The 17988-nt window shown below is 37.6% G+C and overlaps 1 protein-coding gene and 1 long non-coding RNA gene across 2 annotated transcripts in view; one reads left to right on the forward strand and one right to left on the reverse strand.

Annotated features, from left to right (window-relative positions):
- Positions 1–17988, forward strand: part of VWA8 (von Willebrand factor A domain containing 8) — a 469402-nt gene that overhangs the window by 178271 nt on the left and 273143 nt on the right. The window contains exon 17 of the mRNA XM_074191741.1: positions 12659–12774. Within this exon, the coding sequence (XP_074047842.1) occupies positions 12659–12774 (116 nt within the window). The remainder of the gene's footprint in view (positions 1–12658; positions 12775–17988) is intronic.
- Positions 1–17988, reverse strand: part of LOC141491122 (uncharacterized) — a 48876-nt gene that overhangs the window by 25674 nt on the left and 5214 nt on the right. The window lies entirely within an intron of this gene.

Consider the following 17988-nt stretch of genomic DNA (forward strand, 5'->3'; position numbering starts at 1 on the left):
AAAGTCCTCTGTTTCGTTGAACATCCATCTTTTCCCCCTGACAACATATGCTGAATTTTGCAGGGTAGTAAATGCTTGATTGTAATCCCCAAGTCCTTTGCCCTCAGATATATGGTGTATACCAGATCCTCCAGTCAGTCTGAGACTGATAGGTCCTATGATTGTGATTGCAATATTCTCCTTTATTTGAGACTTCTGGAATTTGGGTATAACAGCCCTTTGAGTTTTATCCTGGGGACTCTTTCTGGAGGGGTTCTGTGTATTCTTTCAGTGGTTATATTGTTTTCTTGTTCTAGCCAATTTGGACTGTTGTCTCTGATAATTGACTGCATGATGTTTTCCAGCTTTTTTTTTTTTTTGATCTAGGCTTTCTGGCAGTCTGATGACTCATAGATTATCTCTCCTGGATCTAATTTCCAGGTCATTTGTTTTTCCTAAAAGGTACTATTTGTTTTCTAAAATTTTTTCAAATTTTTTTATTTTGTTTGATGGAATCTTGTGGTCTCATAGATGCATTGGTTTCTATTTGTTCAATTCTAATTTTTAGGATTTTATTTTCTTCAATTAACTTTTGTGTTTCCATTTTATAGGTCTTGGATTTTCTGATGAATTTTTCATAATTTTCATGCATAACTCTCATTTCTTTTTTTTTCCATTTTTCTTCTTCCTCTTTTCTTTGTTTTTTTAAAATTTATTTTTATTAAAGATATTATTTGAGTTTTACAATTTTCCCCCCAATCTTGCTTCCCTCCCCCCACCCCCACCCCCATGGAAAGTACTCTGTCAGTCTTTACTTTGTTTCCATGTTGTCCTTTGATCCAAATTGGGTGTGATGAGAGAGAGAAATCATATCCTTAAAGAAGAGAAGAGAAGTCTCAGAGGTAAAAGATCAGACAATAAGATATCTGTTTTTTTCCCCTAAATTAAAGGGAATAGTCCTTGCACTTTGTTCAAACTCCACAGCTCCTTATCTGGATACAGATGGCACTCTCCTTTGCATACAGCCCAATATTGTTCCCAATTGTTGCACTGATGGAATGAGCAAGTCCTTCAAGGTTGAACATCACTCCCATGTTGCTGTTAGGCTGTACAGTGTTTTTCTGGTTCTGCTCATGTCACTCAGCATCAGTTCATGCAAATCCCTCCAGGCTTCCCTGAATTCCTGTCCCTCCTGGTTTCTAATAGAACAATAGTGTTCCATGACATACATATACCACAGTTTGCTAAGCCATTCCCCGATTGAAGGACATTTACTTTATTTCCAATTCTTTGCCACCACAAACAGGGCTGCTATAAATATTTTTGTATAAGTAATGTTTTTACCCTTTTTCATCATCTCTTCAGGGTATAGACCCAGTAGTGGTATTGCTAGATCAAAGGGTATGCACATTTTTGTTGCCCTTTCGGCATAGTTCCAAATAGCTCTCCAGAAGAGTTGGATGAGTTCACAGCTCCACCATCAGTATAGTAGTGTCCCAGATTTCCCACAACCCTTTCAACAATGATCATTATCCTTCCTGGTCATATTGGCCAATCTAAGAGATGTGAGGTGGTACCTCAGAGAAGCTTTAATTTGCATTTCTCTAATAATTAAAGATTTAGAGCATTTTTTCATATGGCTATGGATTGCTTTGATCTCCTCATCTGTAAATTGCCTTTGCATATCTTTTGACCATTTGTCAATTGGGGAATGGCTTTTTTGTTTTAAAAATATGACTCAGTTCTCTGTATATTTTGGAAATGAGTCCTTTGTCAGAATCATTAGTTGTAAAGATTGTTTCCCAATTTACTACATTTCTTTTGATCTTGGTTATATTGGTTTTTATCTGTGCAAAAGCTTTTTAATTTAATGTAATCGAAATCATCTAATTGGATTTTGGTGATGTTCTCCAACCCTTCCTTAGTCATAAACTGCTCCCCTTTCCATAGATCTGACAGGTAGACTAGTCCTTGATCTTCTAATTTACTTATAGTATTGTTTTTTATGTCTATGTCTTGTAATCATTTGGATCTTATTTTGGTAAAGGGTGTGAGGTTATTGGTCTAATCTAAGTTTCTTCCATACTAACTTCCAATTATCCCAGCAGTTTTTATCAAAGAGGGAGTTTTTATCCCAATGGCCTGACTCTTTGAGTGAGTTTTGTTTCTTCCTTCCCAATTCTAATTCCTTCAATTTCTTTTTCTTCTCTAATTTCTCATGCTAACATTTCTAATACAATATTGAATAGTAGTGTTGATAGTGGGCACCCTTGTTTCAACCCTGATCTTATTGGGAATGCCTCTAGCCTCTCCCCATTGAATATAATGCTTGTTGATGGTTTCAAATAGATACTGCTAATTATTTTAAGGAACAGTCCATTTATTCCTACACTCTCTAGTGTTTTTAATAGGAATGGATGCTGTATTTTGTCAAAAGCTTTTTCAGCATCTATTGATATGATCATATGGTTTCTGATAGGTTTGTTGTTGCTATAATTGAATATACTAACAGTTTTCCTAATATTGAACCAACCCTGCATTCCTGGAATAAATCCTACTTGATCATAATGTATTATACTAGTGATGACTTGTTGTAATCGTTTTGCTAAGATTTTATTTAGGATTTTTGCATGTATATTCATCAGGGAAATAGGTCTATAATTTTCTTTCTCTGTTTTAACTCTTCCTGGTTTAGGTAACAGTACCATATTGGTTTCATAGAAAGAGTTAGGCAGAGTTCCATTTTTTCCTATTTTTCCAAAGAGTGTATATAGGATTTGAACCAATTGTTCCTTAAAGGTTTGGTAGAATTCACTTCTGAATCCATCAGGCCCTGGAGATTTTTTTTTTAGGGAGTTCAGTAATGGCTTGTTGAATTTCTTTTTCTGAGATAGGGTTGTTTAGGTATTTAATCTCATCTTCATTTAACCTGGGCAACTTATATTTTTGTAAATATTCATCCATTTCACTTAGATTATCAAATTTAATGGCTTAGAGTTGGGCAAAATAATTTTGAATTATTACTTTAATTTCCTCCTCATTGGTGGTGAGTTCACCTTTTTCATTTATGATACTAGCAATTTGGTTTTCTTTTTTTTAAATCAAATTTACCAGAGGTTTATCAATTTTATTGGTTTTTCATAATACCAACTTTTGATTTAATTATTAATTCAATAGTTTTTTGCTTTCAATTTTATTAATTTCTCCTTTAATTTTTATAATTTCTAATTTGGTATTTTATTGGAGATTTTTGATTTGTTCTTTCTCTAATTTTTTTAGTTGCATGTTTAGTTCATTGATTTTCTCTTTCTCCAATTTATTCATGTAAGCATTTAGAGCTATAATATATCCCCTGAGAGTCGTTTTGAATGAATCCCATAGGTTTTGGTATGTTGTTTCATTATTATCATTATCTAGGATAAAATGGTTTATACTTTCTATTATTTGTTTTTTGGTCCACTCATTTTTTAAAAATGAGGTTATTCAGTTTCCAATTTGTTCTGGGTCTATATCTCCTTGGCCCAGTATTGCATATGACTTTTATTGCATTGTGATCTGAGAAAGATGTATTCACTATTTCTGCCTTTCTGTAGTTGACCATTAGGATTTTATGTCCTAGTATATGGTCAATTTTTTATATGTTCCATGTACTGCAGAGAAAAAGTTATATTCCTTTCTATCCCCATTCAGTTTCCTCCATAAGTCTACCATATCTAATTTTTCTTATAATCTATTTACCTCCTTAACTTCTTTCTTGTTTATTTTATGATTTGATTTATCTAGATCTGATAGCGGGAGGTTGAGGTCTCCCACTATTAGAGTTTTGCTGTCTATGTCTTCCTGTAGTTCTTTCAGATTCTCATCTAAGAATTTGGGTTCTGTCCCACTTGGTGCATATATATTCAATATTGAAATGACTTCATTGTCTATGGTACCTTTTAGGAGGATAAAGTTTCCTTCCTTATCTCTTTTAATGCTATCTATTTTTGCTGCTGAGTGTCTGTCCCTTCTAGTTCAGTATATTCTATCAAATAGAGTCAAAATTCCTGAGAGTTATTAGAGTCTTTCTCTAACGTGGGGTTAAAGCTAGTTATATCCCATTAGATAGCAGTTTCATGGATAGGTCATGAATGTCCATCATTTCTGGCTAGGTGTATTCTCTCTGTTAGAGTTACAGTTCTCAAGATTTATGAGAATCTTCCCCCCCCCATCCATGCTGGGACATAGCAAGTTTCAACTTACTGGATTGCATTTTTTTTTCCCTTTTACCGCCCCCCCCGCCTTTTTTTACCCTTTTTATGTGACTCTTGAACCTCCTGTTTGATGTCCAAATTTTTTGTTTAGGTCTGGTCTTTCAACATAAATTTTTGGAATTCTTCCAATTCGTTAAATGTCCATCTTTTTCCCTGGAAGAGAAGGCTCAACTTTGCAGGAAAGTAGATTCTTGGCTGCATTCCAAGCTCCCTTGTTCTTCAAAATATTTTGTTCCAGGCCCTTTGTTCCCTTATCGTTGATGCAGCCAGGTCCTGAGTGGTCCTTACTGTGGCTCCTTGATATTTAAATTATTTCTTTCTGGCTGCTTGCAGGATTTTCTCTTTTATCTGATAGTTCTGGAGTTTGGCCACAACATTCCTTGGTGTTTTCATTTTAGGATCTTTTTTTCTGGTGGGGATCGATGTACTCTTTTAATAACTACTTTGCCCTCCAATTCCATGATAACAGGGCAGTTTTCCATCACTAGATCCTGTAATATTAAGTCCAGGCTTTTTTTCTCTCTTCAGTGTTTTTCAGGAAGTCCTATAATTTTCAGGTTTTCCCTCCTCAATCTATTCTCGAGGTCATTGATTTTGTTGATGAGGTATTTTACATTTGCTTCTATTTTTTCTATTTTTTGATTTTGTTTAACTGACTCTTGCTGTCTCATGTAGTCATTAGTTTCTATAGACTCCATTCTTTTTTGGGGGGAGGAGTTTTCTTCATTAACCTTTTGCAACTCCTTTCCCAATTGGTCAATTCTACTTTTGAAAGAGCTTTCCATTTGACCAATTGAGGTTATGAGAAAATTAATTTCTTTTGCATTTGCCCATTTGAGGATCTGAGAGAATTATTCTCATTTTGTATTTGTCCATCTGATGCTGTGAGAGATTTATTATCATTTTGTAATTGTCCAATTGATGATCTGAGAGATTTATTCTCATTTTGTATTGGTCCAATTGATGCTGTGAGAGATTTATTCTCATTTTGTAATTGTCCAATTGATCTGAGAAATTTAGTCTCCTTTTGTATTTGTCCAATTGTATTTCCTAAGGTTTTGTTTTCTTGTTGCAAGGTATCATTTTCTCTCCCAGATTTTTAAGCTCCTTCCTTATTTCTTCAAGGAAGTTTTTCTGTGCTGGAGACCAGATTGTATTCTCCTCAGAGGTTCCAGGTCTCTCCGAGTTTTTTATACTATTACTTTCTAAGCACTATCTGGAGGTCTGACCTTGGGAACTCCTCTTTGTTCCTATGCAATGGCTAGGGTGCCCATCACACTTTCACTACAATCTCTCATTCCCTCTGATCCCTCCCCTGGCTGCAAACCTTAACTCACCCTTCTGTCCTGATACTGAAACCAGGGAATTTGCTCCCTTGCAGGTGCCCACAGCCAGCAAAGTCCTCATTTCTACTTTTTCACTCATTAGGCATAAGCTTGCTCCTTCCTGTCCACAGTCAGAGCCCAGGCCACATCAGGTCAGCATAACTAAACCTGGCTTCCTACAACAGTGGAGAATGCTTCTCTCTTCCCCTCCTCGACTGTTTAACTCCCACATTGTGGGTGAGGTTAATAATGGTTAAGTGGAGTCTACCTGGAGGCTTTTTCACTTGAATTTCCCCTGGTAGTTTAGGTCTTTCCTAAGGTCTTCTCAAGTTATCTTAGGAGGACAACTGCTGTCCCCTGACTTTAATTATTTCTGTGACTCTAAGCTTAATTTGTCTTCCTTGTGAGAGATATTTGAAAAGCCTCTTATTTTCTGACTTCCCCCCCTCTGTTCATATTTTCAGTCTTCCAGATGGAAACATTGGAGCTATCCTCTGATTCTTTATTTGCCCTTCATATCCAAATAGCTGTCAAATTCTGTTCATTTTTGCCCTTGAACTTCTCATGTGCTACAGACTTTTTTTACAAAGCTACCAGAATCAGGAGTTGTGAGTTAAGACAGCAATGTTAACACTGATATATATATTCTTCTATTGATGTCCTACTTGCCGGAAGACCTGTTTGATTTTCTTCAGTTGGTGCAACCTTTGGCTTCCATACTAGCCACATCGTTGGGACTAAAAATGAATTGGAATCCTCTGACAAGGTGACCTGAAGGAAGTTACATCAAAATTCAGTTATACTTAACCTCAAATTAGGTTTAAAAAATGTATCAAAACTTTTAAAAGAATTAAATAAAATTAGGAAACAAATTCCATAGGAAAAAATTCTACAGAGGTTTTCCTAGGAGCAATCAAATGTAATGAAGAAATAAAGTGGAGTAAGAAAATGTCTGAATAAGAGAAAATACCTTCCAATAGGTACAACTAGAATAAACATGTGAACATATAGAAATCTTAATAATATAATTGAATTAAGAAGTACATTACTACTTCTAATAAAAAACTTGGAGAATTTATGCCTTAGAACAGAAGCAGGTTAACAGAGCAAACAAAATGGAAGAGATACAAGTAACATTCATTAAGATAGTTAGATTAATGTTACATCAAAAGACAACAAAATTATAAGAAAATATTACATAAGAATTTTTTTAAATTTATGTAGAAAACAGAATCTTGAAAGCTCATATAAAAACATTGACCTTTCCAAAAAGGGCAAAGTGTAGACTGATAGAATCTATAAGTTCTCATTAGATGAAAACCCTGGTTTTAATGGAATTTACAAGTCAGGAACAGATACCAAGGAACTGTAGTCATAATCTTGTTAGATTACTCATCAGAATGGGCAGCTAGGTAGTGCAGTGAATGAAGCACCAGTCCTGGAGTCAGGAGAACCTGAGTTCAAATGTGGCCACAGTTACTTAATAAAAAAAACAAACAAACAAACAAACCTCATCAGCAATGAAAATGAAAAAGGAAATTAGAAAATAAGATACTGAAAAACAATTGAACCTTGTTTTTACTCAATAAAACTTTATCTTTCAAAAATGAACAAAATCCTATGAAGGAATAAAATGAACTTTTAAAAGAATTTATTTTCCAAGTATTCCTTCTGAAAAAACCCAGTGTTGTGTAGCTTCATTGAAATGTAGATCTAGTCTCATAAAACTCATAAACTAAACTTTGAGAGACAGAACCCACAGAAGGGACCCAGTGAGGCAGTTCTCCTACTCAAGGTAACCTGGAAAAGAGCAGAAAGGCTCTGCTCCCCAGGGTCGTAGGGGCAGCCCGCTGGAGGGGTGGCCCGCCAGAGCAAAAGAACTTCAGCCTCCTGGAGGCAGCCCCAGGGCGCTGGGAGCCTCAGCTCACAGCAGGGGGGAGTTTCCTGAGCTACACCTCAGGGAGCACCAGGCACAAATTGGGGGAACAGCTGGGGGACCTCTGTCAGAGCAAGCACTTGAAGCCCAGCCCTCAGGGCACACAGAGAGCAGGGTAGCCAGCACAGCCAAGTTCCAGGAACAGAAACAGGTGGAAACAGTAAGCAGGAGCCCCCAGGGCATGAGCCAATTGAGCTGAGGGAGGGGAGTGAAGAGAGAGACTACAGAGCTCTGCCCCTGGAACAGGACTCTGGGGCTCTGACCACATTCAGATCCTGATCGCAGTCTAGGCACCCCCACAGAACAGCAGCCCCCCCCACCTCAGCCCCATGGCTGAGGTGGGTACATATGCTCATTCACAGACCAGGAGGGAAGATAGAGCCTCACACACTGAGACCCTTGTGGGAGTGTCCCAAAAGCTCAGGAAGCACCCCAAAACTAGGCTCAGACTGGGAAAATGAGCAAGCAGAGAAAAAAGAGGAACACCATTGAGAAATATTTTCCATATGAGCCCAAGAAGGATCAATATACTCAGTCTGAAGATGAGGAAGTACAAGCTCCTGCATCTAAAGACTCCAAGAAAAACAAATTGGGCTCAGGCTATGACGGAGCTCAAAAAAGACTTTGAAAATCAAATTGAGGGAGTTAGAAGAAAAACTGGGAAAAGAAAGGAGAGAGATGCAGGAAAAACATGAAAATGAAGTCAGCATCCTAGTCAAGGAAATCCAAAAAAAAAAAATGCTGAAGAAAATAGCATGCTAAAAACCAGCTTAGGTCAAATGGATAAAACAGTTCAAAAAGTTATTGAGGAGAAGAATGCTTTAAAAAGCAAAATTGGCCAGATGGAAAAAGAGATAAGAAAACTCTCTGAGGAGAACAAATCCTTCAGACAAAGAATAGAATTCAGGGAGATTGATGAATATACCAAAAATCAGGAATCAATACTTCAAAACCAAAAAAATGAAAAATTAGAAGAAAATGTAAAATAACTCATTGAAAAAACAACTGATATAGAAAACAGACTTAGGAAAGATAATTTAAAAATTATTGGAATACCTGAAAGTCATGATCAGGAAAAGAGCCTTGACATCATTTTCAAAGAATTACTACAGGAAAATTGCCCTGATATTCTAGAAGCAGAGCAGAGGGCAAAATAGAAGTGGAGAGAATCCACCAATCCCCCCTGAGAAAGAGATCCCAAAAAAACCAACCCCTAGGAATATTATTGCCAAATTCCAGAACTCCCAAGTCAAAGAGAAAATATTACAAGCAGCCAGAAGGACACAGTTCAAATATCGTGGAGCTGCAGTCAGGATCACACAGGACTTAGCAGCAACTACATTGGAAGCTCGAAGGGTTTGGAATATAATATACTGGAAGGCAAAAGAGCTTAGAATGCAGCCAAGAATGAACTACCCAGCAAGGCTGAATGTCCTCTTCCAAGGAAAAAGATGGACTTTCAATGAACCAGGGGAATTTCAAAGGTTCCTTTTGGAATGGCCAGAGCTGAACAGAAGGTTTGATCTTCAGATACAGGACTCAGGTGAAGTATAGAGATTGAAGGAGAAGGGGAAAATATGAGGGACTTAATGATGATGAACGGCATGTATTCCTGTATAGAAAAATGACACTGATAATACTCATATGAACCTTCTCATTTAATAGAGCAGGTGGAAGGAGCTTTTATAGTTGAAGCACAGGAGAAAGCTGAATTTGAAGATATATTGTGGTGTAAAAATGGAGTCAATAGAAAAAAGGGAAATGTAATGGGAGAAAGAAAAATGAGAGGGGGTAATAGGCCAAGATATTTCATATAATAAGATTTTTCTTTATTATATTGAACTATTGCAATGATATGGAAGCGGGAAGGCAAGGGGGAATGAGGGAATCTTTGCTCTCATCAGAGGTGGCTAGGAGAGGAAATAGCATATATATGCAATGGGGTATAGACATCTAGAGTATAAGGGGCAGAGGATGGGGAAGGGGGGATGTGAGTGATGGAGGAGAGGATGGACCATGGGAGGGGGGGGAGAGTGGTCAGATATAATGCATTTTCTTTTTTTACTTCTTGCAAGGGGCTGGGATTGGATGGCCTGTCCAGGACTATAGGGCCAGGTGGATGCTGGGCCTAAGGGGTGGTATGGGGACTCAGGGCTTCTTGGCCCCAGAGCCAGGGATCTGTTAGTTGTGCCACTCAGCGACCCTACAGCAGAGTCAGAGTGAAAGGAGAGGGAAAATATAGTACATGGTAGTGGAGAAATATGAAACGAGGGAGTTGTGATCAGCAATGGCAACAGTGGAAAAATATGGAAGTAACCTTTGCCATGGACTTATCATAAAGAATGTGATCCCGCCGCAACAGAGTTGTTGGTGTTGGAACAAAGACTTAAGCACATTTTTTATTATTATTATTATTTTTTGGGGGGTGCAGGGCAGATTGGGCTGGGTAGCCTGCCTGATGCCACATAGCAGGGTGATCGTTGGGTGTCTGAGGCCGGATTTGGACCCGGGTGCTCCTGGCTCAAGGGCCAATGCTCTGTCTGCCATCCAGCCGCCCCTACTATTATTATAATTTTTTTTTTTTTGCAGGGCAGTGGGGTTTGGGTGGCTTGCATGTCACATGGCTGGGTGATTGTTGGGTGTATGGGGCCGGATGTAGGCTCTAGTGCTCATGGCTACAGGGCTGGTGCTTCGTCCATTGCGCCACCTGTCCATACCCACAATTATTACTATTATTTTTTTGTTTTAATTTTTTTCCTCTCCCCTTTACTTTATCGCTCAAGCAAGTCTAGAGCTAATGAACAACAACTGAATACTTCAGAAAATCACCAGTTTTGAAAATTCTGAAAAGTATAAAATGACCAGTTAGAGCATTGAAGAAACAAAAAGAGATAAACTCCATTGTGCTGGCCTTGTGTTTTTAATTAAAAAAAAAAACCTGATCACTTCTATATCATGGGGCCAAGAAAATATATATGATGATTTCTTTCATGAGTGAACATTTTTGTTTCTGGTAGGTACAGGAAAAAAAATCCTGTTAGAATCTATGTTTAAGTAATAGAATTTTCAAATGAGTTTGGTTCGATGGGTAAAGAAAGTTCTAGTAATAAAAAGTAATAAAATTCAAGTATTAAAAAATAACATTTTGGGGCAGCTAGGTGGTGCAGTGGATAGCACACCATCCCTGGAGTCAAGAATACCTGAGTTCAAATCTAGCCTCAGACACTTAATAATTACCTAGCTGTGTAGCCTTGTACAAGCCACCTAACTCCATTGCCTTGCAAAAAAACTAAAAATAAAATTTTCTTAAAAAGTGCATGTCTTTGAAAACTATCAAATGACTGTTGTTGTGGTCCTTCAAGTCATTTGCATTTAACTGCTTCAAGGTTTAAGATGGTAAAACATTGAAAATATTAAATAATTTGAGAGAGTATAAGATGATTAAATAAGGATAGTTGATTTCATAGCTGAAGTTTGATGAGTTTTTGCAACATAAATGAATGGTCTGTCACAGAATACCATGAACCTCGGATTTAAACCATTGAAAGTAATAAGAATGAAGAGCTAGCAGCAGAAAATTGAAGAAATAGCAGTGAGTAATAAAATGATCAATTTTTTTAGAACTAAAGAAATTGTAAGTCATGGTGGCAACAGTCTGGTAAAAGTTGCTTTGTATCCCTTTTTGCTGTAAACTCTATTGACTGTAAGCTTATTGGTCTAGCATCCGTGAGTAAACAACAGGCTAATTTTTCTGCCTTGTCCAAAGGGTCATCCTGAACAGTTTTACAAATGTTTTGTTTACTACAAACTGACAGATCAATGCAGCCCCCTAATGAGAGTCAAGTCTTGGGTTGAATGCATTGTTTAGAGAAAGTCAGTCTGAAGAATTTTGCATTTTTCTGAATTAAAAGGAGGGGTACTAAACTTCTAAAGGAGGCTGGAAGTTTAAAGAGCTTGTAAATGCTTTATCTTTTGGGGAATAAAATAGATTAATATTTGCCTGGTTTTAAAGTGGTGAGGAACATAAGAACATTACTAGAAAAGTAGTTTCATGGAGTGCAGATATTTCAGACTGGACCACTGAAATGAAATTTTGTAATTCATTGTTATGAGTGTTATGCCTGAACTTCCCAGAAGGTTAGTGAATACTTAGTGGGTGGCTTATGCATTGATTGCAACAAGAATAATTCATTTTGTAGGCAATGAGAAGCCTCTGCATGTTTTTGGACAACTTAGTTGTGCATTAGAAAGATTATTATATAGGCAGTGGTATGAAGGAAAAATTAAAGAGGAGCAAGGCTAGAAGCAAGAAGATAAATGAGTTTCTCTTACATTTCAATACTTGCAGATGAAAGGTAAAGAGAGCCTCAACAGGAGTTCTGAGAGTGAAAGAGAAGGGAGAAATACAAATGATGTGGAAATACCCTTCAGTGTATTTGATCTAAACTAGTTGCTAGGTTAAAGATAGTCTGATGGAATTTATTTACACCAATATATGACATCACATCAACCTTCCTGGCATTCTTTGTGTTTTAACTGGAGCATACTTGTTAACTCAAATTAATCCCAATCTGAGAAATTTCAGTTAGGCTAATCAAGTGCCTGTAAAATTTTAGACTATGTAGGGAACAATTTTATTTTGGTTCAAAGGAACCATCATATTCCAGCTACTTGAAACAGTTTGAATCCTCTTATCTTAAGCAGTTTCTGAACTTAGAACTTCTGAAAGCTCTGTGTTTTGGATACTTAATTCACTTGGTATACAGACCTCATTGGGATTGGTGCAAAATGGGGTGGCATGGCCATTTTCATATATATGGATCATTTATCAGGTCTGTGTTACCTGATAATAACTTTTAATGAAAGTAGCATTGAATTATACATTATTTTGTAATATTCTCTCTACCTCAACAAAAAATATCGAGGGGTGGGAACAAGGTTTAGCACTTAATAGATTCTCAGTGAATACTTGAATTAAGCTATGTTGATATATGTTGATATAGTTAGAAATTTATGGGAGTTTTAAATTTCTAGTTTGTTTAAAATTTTTATCATTAGTTTTTGCCTTTTTTTGAAAAGTTGTGAAATAATATGTCATAAATATGTGAAATAATATGCAGCATATTGAAAGAAGACACTAACATATTCCCTATACTCTTTAACAGGCACAGTCACTTGCAGCATCTCTGTCTACCCGGCAGCTGTTACGAATTGTTCGTCGATTATCAAAGTATCCTGATGAAAGTCTTCACAGGGCTGTAAATAAAGCTTGCCTGTCCAGGTATCCATATTTTATATTTTTGTCAAATGGAAATTATCTGTAATTTAATGCTGACATGCAAGTGTAAATTTGAATTAGTGTCAGAATGCTGACCAAAAGTTACAGTATTATGTGTTTAGAACTGGAAGACCTAAAGACCTTCCTTTGTCTAACCTCATTTTATATTTGGAGAAATGAGAATCAGTGAGGTTCAAAGAATACATCAGGCCTAAGATTCATTCCAAGATCTCTTTTTCTTAATAAATATATATTACTTTTATTTATCTCATTGAATATTTCCTAATTACATGTAAAAAATATTTTACAGACATTTTAAAAAATTTTGAGTTCCAAATTCTCTCCATCCCTTATGTCCATCCCCCTTCCTTGAAAAGGTAAGCAATTTGATTTTGATTATACATGTGAGGTCACAAAAACATATTTCCTTACCAATCATATTGCAAACAAAGCAATAAAAATTAAGAAAATTTTTAAAAGCATACTTCAATCTGCATTCAGAGTTCATCAGTTCTCTCTCTTGAAGTGGATAATATTTCTTTTTTTTTAATTTATTTTTATTCTCATTTTGTACAAATGTTTTTTACATTAATAAGATATTCTTGTTTACAAGTAAACAAAATACCCCTCCCCCCATGAATATAGATAGAATTGCTTGGGCTAAAAAAGTAAAGGGGAGAGAAAAAAAATTAAAATTAAAAAAAATAATAGTAATAATTGTAGGTATGGCCAGGTGGCACAATGGATGAAGCACCAGCCCTGGAGCCATGAGCACTGGCCATATCCTGCCTCGTAAACCCAATAATCACCCAGCCATGTTACATGCAAGCCACCCAATCCCCACTGCCCTGCAAAAACCAAAAAGAAGAAAAAAAAAGACCCAAAATAAAATAAAATAGTAATAATAGTAGGGGTGGCTGGGTGGCAGACAGAGCATTGGCCCTTGAGCCAGGAGCACTTGGGTTCGAATCTGGCCCCAGACACCCAAAGATCACCCTGCTATGTGGCCCCAGGTAGGCCACCCAGCCCCACTTGCCCTGCACCCTCCCCCAAATAATAATAACAAAAGATGTGCTTCAGTCTTTGTTCCAACACCATCAACTCTGTCATGGGTGAATCACATTCATTATGATAAGTCCATCACAAAAGTTACTTCCATATTTTTCCAAGGTTGCCATTGCTGATCGCAACTCCCTCCTTTCTTATTTCTCCACTACCATGTACTCTATTTTCTCTCTCCTTTCACTATGACTCTGCTGTAGGGTAGCTGAGTGGCACAGCAGACAGATCCCTGGTCCTGGGGCCAAGAGGCCCCGAGCCCCCTCTACCACCCCTTAGGCCCAGAATCCACCTGGCCCTGTGGTCCTGGGCAGGCCTTCCATTCCCAGCTCCTTGCAAGAAGTAAGAAAGAAAATGTGTTATATCTGGCCACTCTCCCCCCATGGTCTATTCCCCCTCTCCTTTTTCTTTCTCCCATTCCATTTCCCTTTTTTTTATTGACTCCATTTTTACACCCTATTTTATCTTCAAATTCAGCTTTCTCCTGTGCTTCAACTATAAAAGCTCCCTCTACCTGCTCTATTAACTGAGATGGTTCATATGAATATTATCAGTATTATTTTTCTATACATGCAGTTCATCCTCATTAAGTCCCTCATATTTCCCCCCTCTCCTCCAATCTCCATGCTTCACCTGAGTCCTGTATCTGAAGATCAAACCTTCTGTTCAGCTCTGGCCATTCCAAAAGGAACCTTTGAAATTCCCCGGGTTCATTGAAAGTCCATCTTTTTCCCTGGAAGAGGACATTCAGCCTTGCTGGGTAGTTCATTCTTGGCTGCATTCTAAGCTCTTTTGCCTTCCGGTATATTATATTCCAAGCCCTATGAGCTTCCAATGTAGTTGCTGCTAAGTCCTGTGTGATCCTGACTGCAGCTCCACCATATTTGAACTGTGTCCTTCTGGCTGCTTGTAATATTTTCTCTTTGACTTGGGAGTTCTGGAACTTGGCTATAATATTCCTGGGGGTTGGTTTTTTGGGATCTCTTTCTCGGGGGGAATCGGTGGATTCTCTCCATTTCTATTTTGCCCTCTGCTTCTAGAATATCAGGGCAATTTTCCTGTAGTAATTCTTTGAAAATGATGTCAAGGCTCTTTTCCTGATCATGACTTTCAGGTATCCCAATAATTTTTAAATTATCTTTCCTAAGTCTGTTTTCCTTATCAGTTGTTTTTTCAATGAGATATTTCACATTTTCTTCTAATTTTTCTTTTTTTTTTGTTTTGAAGTATTCATTCCTGATTTCTGGTAAATTTATCAATCTCCCTGAATTCTATTCTTTGTCTGAAGGATTTGTTCTCCTCAGAGAGTTTTCTTACCTCTTTTTCCATCTGGCCAATTTTGCTTTTTAAAGCATTCTTCTCCTCAATAACTTTTTGAACTGTTTTATCCATTTGCCCTAAGTTGGTTTTTAGCATGCTATTTTCTTCAGCATTTTTTTGGATTTCCTTGACTAAGCTGCTGATTTCTTTTTCATGTTTTTCCTGCATCTCTCTCCTTTCTTTTCCCAGTTTTTCTTCCAACTCCCTCATTTGATTTTCAAAGTCTTTTTTTGAGCTCTATCATAGTCTGAGCCCAATTTCTGTTTTTCCTGGAGTCTTTAGATGCAGGAGCTTGTGCTTCCTCATCTTCAGACTGAGTATTTTGATGCTTCTTGGGCTCATTTGCAAAATATTTCTCAATGGTCTTCTTGTTTCTTTGCTTGTTCATTTTCCCAGCCTAAGCCTGTTTTTTAGGGTGCTTCCTGAGCTTTTCGGACACTCCCACAGGGGTCTCAGTGTGTGAGGCTCTGTCTTCCCTCTTGGTCTGTGAATGACCATAAGCATCCCCCTCTGCCATGGGGCCGAGGTGGGGGGGGGGAACCCTGTTGTTCTATGGAGGGGCCTAGACTGGGATCAGGATCTGAATGTGGTCAGAGCCCCAGAGTCCTGTTCCAAAGGCTGAGGACAGAGCTTGGCAGTCTCTCTCTCTCTCTCTCTCTTCACTCCCCTCCCTCAGCTCAATGGGCTCATGCCCTGGGGGCTCCTCCTTACAGGCTCCACCTGCTTCTGTTTCCCACTCTGGGCTGCAGAAAGACCAAGCTGCTTGCTGTGTGCCCTGAGGGCTGGGCTCCATGTGCTTGCTCTGACAGATGTTCCCCAGCTGTTCCCCCACTTTGTGCCAGTGCTCCCCCGGTGTGCATCTCAGGAGACTCCCCCGCTGCTGTGAGCCCCGGCTCCTAGCGCCCTGGGGCTGCCTCCAGGAGGCTGAAGTTCTTTGGCTCTGGCAGGCCACCCCTCTGGCAGGCCGCCCCTCTGACCCCGGGGAGCAGAGCCTTTCTGCTCTTCTCCAGGTTACCTTGAGTAGGAGAACTGCCTCACTGGGTCCCTTTCTGGGTTCTGTCTCTCAAAAGTTTAGTTAGAGTCCTTAGCTTATGCGTTTTTATCAGAGAGCTCCTAAGACTGGATCCCTTCATGTCGCCATCTTGGCTCGGCCCCCCCCCCCCCCATAATATTTCTAATCATAGATCTTTTAGAATTTTTGTACACCAAAACCTTCTGATATTTCCCCCAAAGCCAATGTTCTTTCCACTTTTGCATTCCTGCTTTTCCAGGCTTGGAGACAATTTTGAAAGATTAACCTTCAGGATTTCCAGTGTGCTTGCTAAATTTTAATAAACTTTAACACATGAAATAGTATTACCCTGGATGTATATTTTTACCCAAAATTTTATCTTTCTATTTGCTTCCATTTCCCAAATTTACTGATTTAAAAAAGAAACAATCATTTGCTTCCAGAAGTTCATTATACATAATAATTCAACCAACTGACTAACAAATATTTATTGAGCATCTGATTTGTGCCAGGTACAAACACAATGAATGAAACACTTATTCTTTAGGAGTTTATATTCTAATGGGAGATATAAAAGTAAAGTAAAACATAGATATTAAAAAGACAAATACAGAATAGTTAAATCTAAGTTATTTAAGGTATACTTAAATACAAGATATTAAAAAGAGTCAAATATGAAATATTTTCCTTGGGTGGAGGGCACTAGCATTTAGGGCAATCAGGAAAGGCTTCATGTAGATGATGTCTGTCCTGTATTTTGAAAAAAAAAAGAGAGAATCCATGAAGTGAAGGTGAAAAACAAATGTTCTAGGAATGGGGAATAATCAAGGCAAAGGTATGGAGATAAGAGATGGTGTGTCCTAAAATGAAGAGCAAAGTAAAGACTTCTCTGAATGGCTTAAAGATTTCAAGATGAAAAGTTTTAAGCAATGAACCTTAGCCAATAAGAAAGACAAGTTGGAGTCAGGTTGTGGAGGGCTTTTAAAACTAAACAAAATGGTTTATTTTTAATTCAAGAGACAGAAGAAATCCACTAGGTTTGACTGAATAAGGAAGTTATATGATCATAATTATGTTTAGAGAAAATCAGTTTGGCAGTAGTATAAATTGGAGAGAAAATTAAGGTAGAGAAATCAATTAGGAGACTGTTAAGTCATCTAGGCAAGATATGATGAGGATCTGAACTAAGGTGATTTAACTGTGTGAGCATAGAGAAGAGGTCTGATTTAAGGAATTTAGTGGATGTAGAAACAGCAAGATTTGGCAACTGATTTGCAAAGTGATTTGAGGGAAAGTGAAGAGTTGTGATTTATGATTCTAAGATCTTAGATTCCATGAATCTAAGGTTACTGAGAGGATGGTAATATCCTACTCTAGATAGTAGTGTAGGTTTGGGAGAAAAAAGATTATAATGAGTTCTGTTTCTTCTATAGTGAGTTTGAGATATCCATGGAATACCCATTTTGAGATGTGTAACATCATTTGGAGATGCTTAACTGCAGTTCAGTAGAGAATAAGTTTAGGGATAGATAGATACATACATTGATAAATATACCTGCATTCATATAAATACACACATATATTATTAGATTCTTTTACATACAGATAATAACTGAATCTGTGAGGTCAAGTGAAATTATATAGGACAAAAAGAAGAGACCCAGGAGAGATAAGTCTTAGTAGAAATAGGGAAGAAATGGTCAGAATGACACAAGAGAGCAGTATCATAAAAATCTTAGAAAGGAGAAATTATACAAAAGAAAAAAATATTGATTTTGTAAAACACTGAAAAGAGGTCAAGAACATTTTTATTTGACTAATGATGT

This window comes from Macrotis lagotis, chromosome 6 (assembly GCF_037893015.1).
Source record: "Macrotis lagotis isolate mMagLag1 chromosome 6, bilby.v1.9.chrom.fasta, whole genome shotgun sequence".
Classification (NCBI taxonomy): Eukaryota; Metazoa; Chordata; class Mammalia; order Peramelemorphia; family Peramelidae; genus Macrotis; species Macrotis lagotis.